General features: G+C 29.3%; 1 protein-coding gene across 1 annotated transcript in view; it reads left to right on the forward strand.

The window, feature by feature from the left end:
- The window catches only part of Phum_PHUM545910 (class A rhodopsin-like G-protein coupled receptor GPRtak3, putative), a gene marked incomplete at both ends in the record, with an annotated part of 18,969 nt that overhangs the window by 3,631 nt on the left and 5,307 nt on the right, over window positions 1-10,031 (forward strand). The window contains 2 exons of the mRNA XM_002431702.1: window positions 3,262-3,477; window positions 9,043-9,193. Coding sequence (XP_002431747.1) covers window positions 3,262-3,477; window positions 9,043-9,193 — 367 coding nt within the window. The remainder of the gene's footprint in view (window positions 1-3,261; window positions 3,478-9,042; window positions 9,194-10,031) is intronic.

Below are 10,031 nucleotides of genomic sequence, written 5' to 3' on the forward strand. Positions count from 1 at the left end.
AAGAACGTGAGAGTGACGACGACGACGACAACAACAACAACAACAACAAACATTTTATACGTTTAAAAAAAAATAAATAAATGTCAATGACGTCATAAAATCATTCGGGGTAATAAGCAGTATTCAAAAAGGGAAAAGAAAAAATAAATAAATAAATAAAAATATTCTTTAGCCACGAAGGAGGAGGAAAAATTGATTTAAACGTGACGTGTCACTTGTCCCATCTGCTTCGACTAATGACCGACCGATTTTTATTCGTGGAAGCAACGAAAAAAAAAATACATATATATATATATATATATAATTTTTTTTTTTTACTTCGACCCCGATTGTTGTTTGTTTCAACGATTTAAATAACAACAACAACCACAACAAAAAAAATTTTTGTTTTATTTTTAGTCAACACCGATTTGATTCGGGATTCAAAATTTTTTCATTTCGTAACTATTTTTGATTGTGTAAATAAATAAATAAATAAATAAATAAAACAAGGGCAAAAAAATATTTTTTTTTTTTTGTTTTTGTTTTCCCTGTCGTTTCGTGTCAATAAAATCCATATTGACACGTTTTTTTCTGTGTGTGTGTGTGTGTGTGTGCTGCGGCGGTTTAAGAAGAAACGAAACGAAACGAACCGCCGCAAAAAATGTTTATTTTTGCAATTGGGTTCGTGACAATAACGTAAATACTTGGAAAATTTATTTTATTCGTGTCAATAGAACATTATTTTGTTGGGTTTTTACCGAAAATTTTCAAACGATCAACGATTTTCATGATGGTAATAATAATAATAATAACATCCGACGTAAAAAAAAAAATAAATAAATAAATAAAAAAATCGAAAGAAATTTTTCCAACTTTTCCTCCTCCGCTTTCCCCCCCCCCCTCCAAAAAAAAAACAGAAAAAAATTTTTTTTTTTTTAAATCGAGAGAAAAATAATTGGTCGGTCTTCGTGACACGAAAGATTTAAGAATCCGTCACGTTTTTTCCCCCTCCCTCCACCCTCATCCTCCTCCTCCCCCTTCTTTGATTTTATATCACTTTGAGAAATAAATTTTTTATTTAAAAAGTTTGAACGTAACTTACCTACTGGAATTATGAACGTGACGAACGTGGAAACGCGACAAGAATTTCCTTTCTCCCTTTCTCTTCGTTTCCGTTCATTTTTTTCTCTTTAAAAAATTTTGAAATGTATTTCCTGTTTTTCTTGTTGATTGTATAAAAATGAAACCCGTTTCCGGTTAAAAAAAATAAAAATAAAAACAATTTTTAACCGAATCATCTGAAATGAAAATTTAAATAAAAAAATTAATTTTTTAAATTAATAATAATTTTTATTCCCCCCCCCCTCCGAACGGATACGAAACGAATCAGGGTTGACAACATTTTAAAAAAAAATTAAAATTTTTCAATTCTACCAAATCAAAACAATTTTTTACGTTCCTTAGCAACTCATTTAAAATATTCAAAACAAATCGTTATTACCCATTCATGCCCCCGCAAATTTTTGTTTGTTTGTTTGTTTTTAATTAAACATATAATTTTGCGTTTGTATTGAATTTCAAAATAGATTAATAACCCTTTGAGAAATTTGTTTTTAAATAAACAAACAAACGGATTGTTTTATTAATAAAAATTTTTTCTCTCTCTCTCTCTCTCTCGACACTATAATTAATAATATTTGACAAAACAAACGACGAAAAAAATAAACGAATAATAATAATTTTATTTTTTATTTATATAAATTTAAAAAAAAAAAAAAAAAAAAAAAAAACGTCCCTACAAACAAACAAACGAACAAATTATTAATAAAACTAGGGAAAAAACCCAAAAATTAAAATCCAACTTTATTATATTAAAAAATAAATAAAAAATAAATAAATAAATAAATTTGTTTTTTTATTAAAACCCTTTCAAATTCGAATATTAAAAAAAAAAAACGTGAAATTGTAATAATAATAATAATAATAATAATAATGATAATGATGGAGGCTACAAAAAAAAAAAAAAATTCAACCATATCCGGTTTGAATTTTTTTAATAATTTATTAACTTCAAAATTAATTTAAAAAATAAATCCGGTCGACGCGATTTCATTATTAAGTACGTACTAAGTAAATAAATAATTTTTTTTTTTTTTTATTTATTCATTATTGTTTGTTTATGAAAAATAAATAAATAAATAAATAAACAAACGATTAAATAAAAACCCGATTTGAAAGAAAACGGATAACAAGTTTTTTTTTTTTTTTATAAAATAAAATAAATAAATAAATAAATAATTTAAATAATCTCGAAAGATTTCAATTTAGTCATGTTTTTATATGTATATACAAACGCTCTCACGTACAAACCCTAACAAAATATTTCAAGTTGTTACCTTGTCGAGATCAACAAACGACAAAGTTATAATAAAAAATGTTTTTTCGAAATTAATTCATTATTATTATTATTATTTCCCGCCATTTTTCCTTTTTTTTTTTTTCGACATGGAATAGAAAATAAACTTACCTTGTAAATCAGAGATGCGCTAAACAATTTTGTTTGTTTTTATTTATAATGACATGCGGTTGTTGTTGTTGTTGTGATTGTTGTGATTGTTAAGAGACGAAGGATTTGTTTACACCTAATCAAAGGAAAAAAATTAATTAATTAATTAATTAATTGTCTTTTACCTTTGTGAAATTTTACACATTTTCTTATTTGCCTTCATTATTATCACTATTATTATTATTAATGTTTACGTATATATATATTAAATTTCACGAAAATGCGTTTCATATTACGTCATCGTTTTCTTAGTACAATAATTACGACGAAAGATTTCCCCACCCCCGCCCCCACTTACGCGAGGGAAAATAAAATTTTCCTCGCCTTTTTATATATAAAAAAAAAAAAAAAATTTACGATTATCGCGAGTTTATTATTATTATTATTATTTTTGTAATTTTCCGACGGAATTCACTACGACTTTTATTTTTTTTTATTGCGACAAATTTCCCTACGAATTATTTTCAAACAAAAAAAGGAAAAAAAACCTTTTTTTGATTGGGAAAATGTGTGTCGCGAATCGACTGTTGAAAATTTTCATTCCTTCCTTTCCTCTCTCTCTCTCCCTCCCCCCCGACATGTTAAACTTTTTCCAGACGGTTTTCCCCCCTCTATTCCTTCCCGCCTTCTTAATTATTATTATCATTATTTAAATGTTTTTTTTCTTTGTAAAGGTGAGAATTATAATTATTATTTTTTGTCATCAATGTCAGGTACATGGCGATAATGAATCCTTTAAGGCCGAGAATGGGTCGTAAAATGACGTTGGGAATAGCGGCCGGAATATGGATCGTCGGCATATTTCTATCGATTCCAAATCTTATTTTTTACACGTTGGAAGTTGTTAAATTCGAACAGGGTCACGAGCGAAGAGTTTGTTACATGGTTTGGCCGGATGGACCGACAAACGAAAGCATACAAGAATATTGGTAAGTTAAATTTCGTGTTTTTCTTCTTGAGGGGAGGGAAGAAGAGGGAAAAGAGAAAAGGAAAAAGGGAAAAGGAAGGGGAGGAAGATCTCAATAGCAAACCTCTAAATTATATTTTTTTAAATTCGATTTTGACCGGCATCGAACTACATTTCCGGTTTTCGTATCGTTCCTTTTCTTTTTTCCCTCCTCTTTCTCTCTCTTGTTTTTTTCCCGTTTACCTTTTTCTGTTTTTTTTATTACATTTCGAATGAAAAAATTAAATTAAACCTTTCCCCCCATCTCCGTAAAAAAAAAAAAAAAAATTTATTAACTAAATTTAATTGTAAACTCTTAAATTCAAAAAAAAAAATGGGGGGTGGGGGTGGGGAGGTGAATTAGCGGATAAAAAACAAATTAAAATAATTCCTTAAAACCTTTAAACCTTTTTCCGCTCCTGCCACCCCCTCATTTTTTCCCAATACTAATTTTCGTTATATATTTTCTAACCGAAATGGGAAGGGAAAAATAAAAGAAAAAATTTTCCGACATTCCGGAAAGAGAAAATAAGCGGAAAAAAAAGAAAGTTCGATGAACTCTTATCAAAATTAATCCATTATCAGAGAACAAACGCATAAATCAAAAATTTTTTTTTTTTGGGGGGGGGAGAAAGAATTAAATAAAATAAAGGCGGATTTTTTTTTTCAACTTGTTGAATTTCCCCCCCCTTCCGCCATTACACCCTACCTCACCCCTCACCCAATAAAATTCGACAATCGCATCGCAAATAATTTGACGTTTTTTTTTATTTTTTCTTATTCAAAAAAAAAAAAAAAAAAAAGAAAAGAAAAAAAGTTCAAATATGTCAAAAAAATGAAAAAATGACGTTTCCGGCAATATGTGATTTCCGGTTTTGTATTACAAACAAACAATATCAATTTTTCAATTCGACTTTTCTTTTTTTTTTTTTTTTTTTTTTTTTTTTTTTTTTATGAGCAAACAAAAAATTTTAACTTGGATATCAAAAACAAATAAGAAAAAAATAACAAACAAACAAACAAACAAACGAACGAATAAGAAATTTTATAAAAAATAATAGTAATGATAATAATAATAAATAAATAAATAATAAAATATTGATAATAATAATAATAATAATAATTTTACGTGAGTTATTTTGCGGGAATAATAAAAACCGCGAAAAGTTTTTTTACTTTATTTTAATTTCGGATAAAATTTTTTCCATGATCCCTCCAACCTTTCTCATACTTTCTCTCTCCCTTTTCCCTCCCTCTCATCCCCTTCCAGAGCATTCTCCAGAAAAAAAAAAAAAAATCCCGACGTTTCGGCATCCCATTTTAAAGATAATAAATAAACTTTTTACATATATAATAAATAAATATATACGAGTTTGTTTTTTTTTTCGAAAATTTTCCCACAACCCGAACGAACCCTTTCCGGAAAATTATTTGATTTCATTCGAATTTTTTTCGTATGTATATATATGTACGAAGCAGAAGAAAAAAAAAAAAAAAGTTATTTATTAGTTATTGAAATGCCAATAAATAAAAATAAAAAATTTAATACGTTTTTATTTAATAAATTTTTTTTTTATTATCCTAATGGAAGGAATTGAGAAAAAATAATAAAAAAAATTTTTCTTTTTTTCTTTCTTTCTTTCTATCGCGTACGACAAAATTAAATTTCGTATCCTTTTCTGATGTGTATCAAAAATAATAATAATAATAATAATAATAATAAAACAATCCGTAAACAACAACAAAAATAATAATAATAAAAATAATACTTTTTTTCCCCCCGTATTGAATTCATATATATATATATATATATATATATATATATATATATATATAATAGGAATAATATGACGTAAGAAAACAACTACGCGAGTCAAAATGAAAACAACTACGCTAGTCAAAAAGTAAACAACTACTCTAGTCAAAATGAAAACAACTACGCTAGTCAAAAAGTAAACAACTACTCTAGTCAAAATGAAAACTTTTTTTTTTCTTTTTCTTTTTTTTTTGTTTTTTTTTTTCGGTTTTATAAACTTTAACCTCTTGATTTCTGACGTTTCGAGATCATCTTCATTTTAAGAACGAAAAAAAAAAAGGAAGAAAAAAAAGGAAAAAAAGGAAAAAAAAGGATGAATCAAAAAGGTTAATTTACCAAAAATAAAAATAAAAAAAAAATAAAAAATTATTTCGGGCTTTTACAAAGGGGGGGAAAAAAATTTTCTTTTTCTTTTTTTTTTTTTTTTAATTTTAACTTTTCTTTATAAATTTCCCCAATTTAATCTCCAAATTCGAGTATTTTATTTTATATCTAATGACACGATTTCTAAACGCACGAATCACGCGGGAAATTTAAAAAATAATTATGAAATTTTTTTTTTTCCCCTCCCCGTTTTACCCGGCGTTTGTTTGTTTGTTCGTCTATTTGTTTGTTTGTTTGTTTATTTTTCTATTACTTAACCCTCGAAAAAAAAGTAGTAATAATAATAATAATAACCTTTTCATTTTCACGGTAATAAAAAAAAAAAAATATTTCGATTCGATACATATATATATATATCTAAAACCTTTCATGCATATTTCATTACAATCTATTTTCTTTCACTTAAGAAATGAAAGTTTTACCGGAGGAGATCCCGTAGGTAAGAAGGGAGGGAAATGGGGATGACGGGGAAAGGGGTTTGAAAGAGAAAACAAAAAAAAAAAAAATGAAAACTCGTAAACCTTAAAACCTTTTGTAAAAGGATAATTTAAAAAAAAAAAAAAAAAAAAAAAGAGAGAGACTCACTCACCTTATTCCTTCGTTTTTCCTTAGTTCGTAATAAAATAACTTTTGAAATTTGTTTTTTCCTTTTTCTTTCCTTTTTTTCCTTTTTTTTTCTTTTTTTTTTCTTCGATTTTATCCGATAGTTTTACGTAATTTTATATAAATATATATCTTTCGGCGAGCGGTTTCCGTTTCTCTATCGAAAATTTTTCAAGGGTTCATTATATAAAATCCCACGTTGGTTTTTGATCTCATGATGACCTGCAACAATGAAATTTTAGTATTAATTTTTTTTTTTTTTTTAAATTTCGAAATGGAATTTTTCCAGCAACAAACAACAACAACAAAAAAATGGCGCAAATGGCTAACGTTTAGTTTTTGGTCTTTATTGCTGGTTTTCTGGAAATTTTAATTCGATAACTCGATTTAAATCCCAACTGACTATTTTTAATTTTTTTTTTTTGGTTAACCAAGGAGAAATGCATTTCGCACTAACCTCCTCACCCAGTAGCAGGGAGAGTGTGGGGGACTCAACCGGAAGTCACTACCCAACTAAAATTCCAGGGCGTGTATCGCCGTGCTCTTTCCCGGAGGAAGGCGTATGCGGGAGTGCAACCTGCATTTCAGCCTCAACCCCCTCGTGAGGCAGAATTATTAGGTTCCCACCCGAGGAAGATCCCGGTACTTCCCCTTTTATCCTCCGTGAGACGATTTCGATCTGTTATTATCATTACAGCCTCTTCCGAAAAGTCTGCAAGTTCCCAGAAAGACAGAGAGAGAGAGATATCTGTGGTCGGGAATCCCATTCATCTATCATCTGTTTTTCTTTCACATCACAGCCCTACATTTATTCTATTTAAATCAAGTACTCAGTTTCAACCCCCCGAACAAGAGTTGGTTCATTCCCAATGCCCCAAATGGATGATAGGTCACTTATCCCCTTACTAAGGTACAGGTCTGGTCTTGTTTGGACAAGTTGAAATGTAACTCCCACTCTCACTCTTAAGATTTGAACATTTTCTCTATTTGGGCTCAACCTGGCTACTTCGGACTCCCCCAAGGCATTCATGTTTCCGATTTACCCCCAGCGGACGCCAAGTCAACGTGGGAGATTCAATCCCCTAAAACATCCCCTTTACCCAGGCCTCCGAGTAGTTGGATTACAGGAGTACACCACCACTTCCGGTTTAACTAACAACTTTTACTTCCTTTTTTTTTTTTTTGCTAAAAAACTTTTAATAAAAATTATTTAAAAATAAAACGAAAAACCGAAAATTTTAAATTTAAATAATTATTTATTAAAAATTTTCCATAACCTCGTTTTCTTTTTTTTTTTTTTTTTAAATTGGTTAAACAACAAAAGTCTCCCCTCCCTCCCCCCTCAAAAAAAACGTCATCGATTATAAAAACAAACATATTTTTTTTATTCATATTTAACACGTCAAAAGTTAACGTCGTACGTCGTAAATAAATTTTCCAACTTGACTTTTCTTTTTGTTTTTCAAAAAAAAAAAAAAAACCAAATCCGCCCTCTTCACCGCCCTCTCAAAAAAAAATCTTTTTTCTTCTTCTAAGGTTTTCAAATTCATTTCAAAACATTTATTTTTTTCCATTGTACGAAACAAAAAAAAAAAAAAAAAAAAAGAAAATTTTTTTAATTAAAATAATTTACCCGAATACAAATTTTACAATTCTTATCGTTATTATTATCGTTATTATTATCATCATCATCATCATTTTTCATTTGTTAAGCGACTTTAGAACAAATTTAAATTTTTTTTTTTTTTTCATTATGTTTTCCGTTAATTAAAAATATAAAATTGTAAAAGTTTTTTTTTTTTTTTTTTTTTTTTTTTTTGGAAAAACAAAATTTTCTAAGAAAATTACAATAATAATAATAATCATCCCAATCATTATTATTGTTATTATTAATCATAATTATTTTTTTATTAAAGAAACGTCATAACGATTTTATCCGTAACAATCTCATCACTTCCTTTTCCCTTTCCGTTCGTTTCATTCATCAAACGAAATAGTAATAATAATAATAATAATTGTTTTTTAACAAAACAAAAACAAACAATAAAAAAAAACGTAAACAAAAGGTATAAACAATATCCGGTAAAAGGGTAGTAATAATAATAATAATAATAATAATAATAAATGAAAAAATTTTTTAAATGTAAGAAATTTAAAATTTTCATCATGGTCGCATAAAGAAAAGAAAAGAAAAAGAGAGAGGGAATGAGAAAGAGGAAAAAAACAATCGTGAAATAAAAATCAAAAAGTAAAAGAGATAGATGATAAAATCGTCGCACGAGAGAGAGAGAGAAAGAGATTTTGACGTTTCCTTATACTCGAATAAAAATTTTATTACAATATAAATCGTCGTAATAAAAAAAAAAGACCGAAAAAAAAGTTTATTATTATTATTATCATCATCATTATTATTATTATGACGATTTACCCCCCGTCCCCCGTCCCCCGGAAGAAAACGCGATAAAGAAATAATTATAATAATTTCCATTTATTACCCTTTTTTTTTTTTGACTTTATACAAAATTTCACACACGCACGCACACGCACGCACACGCACACGCAGAGGGAAACCGTTTAAAATTAAAACGAAACCGGATATTGCGTATTTTTTCCTTTTTTTTAATTTGTGTTAAAAAAAAAAAAAAAAAAAGAAAAAATTTTCCCGCCATAGATTTTTAAAAAAAACGACAGAATCCGCCATTATTAATTAATTAATTAATTTTTTTTTTTTTTTCATCGTTTCAGGTACAACGTAATATTCATGTTACTCACATACGTTTTACCCATCGGTTCCATGACTTTTACGTATACCAAAGTCGGTTTGGAACTTTGGGGTAGTCAAAGCATCGGAGAATGCACTCAAAGACAATTAGAAAATATTAAAAGTAAAAGAAGGGTAAGATTCGTTTTTTTCTTTTTTTTTTTTTTTTTTTTGTAAGACGGAAGTGGTGGTGTACTCCTGTAATCCCAACTACTCGGAGACCTGGGTAAAGAGGATGTTTAAGGTGAGGGGGCACTGGGATTCAATCTCCCACGTTGACTAGGCATCCGCTAGGGGTAAATCTTAAACTTACAGATGCCTTAGGGGAGCCCGAGGTAGCCAGATAGTGTTCAAATAGGGGAAAAATCGGTCCCGAGTTAAGAGTTCAACTTTAATTTGTCTTAACAAAAACAAACCTGTACCTACATAGAGGGGATAAGTGACCTAGCACCCTTTTGTGGCATTGGGAATGAACCGAACCTTGTTCGAGGAGGTGAAACTGGGTGCTTGATCAAAAAAGGGGTAAATGCGGAGCTGCGACCTGAAAGGAGGCCATCTCTCTCTCCCTTCGAAAATTCACAAACTCTGCTGAAGAGGCAGGTAAGATGGTGTCAGGTCGGAGCTGCCTCTCGTAGGGTATAAAGGGGAAGTACCGGAATCTTCCTCAGGTGGGATACCCATCATCGCAAGTGTGAACCTAACTCAGGAGGAGGCTGAGGCTGAAATGCAGGCTTACTCTCGCGAACGCCCCTCCCCCCTGCAAAAAGAACACGGTGAAACACCCCTAGGAATTTTAGTCGGTATGTGCTTCAACTTCCTCCCACACTCTCCCTGCTACCGGGTGGGGAAGTTAGAGCGAAATATTGCATTTCTCCCGGGTAAAAAAAAAAAGAGGGGGGATTAGGTTTATTATTATTTTTTGAACCTGACTGAAACATGGATTCCAGTAAGTTATTAAAAAAATAATAATAAT

Source organism: Pediculus humanus, genomic scaffold (assembly GCF_000006295.1).
Source record: "Pediculus humanus corporis 1103172108292 genomic scaffold, whole genome shotgun sequence".
Classification (NCBI taxonomy): Eukaryota; Metazoa; Arthropoda; class Insecta; order Psocodea; family Pediculidae; genus Pediculus; species Pediculus humanus.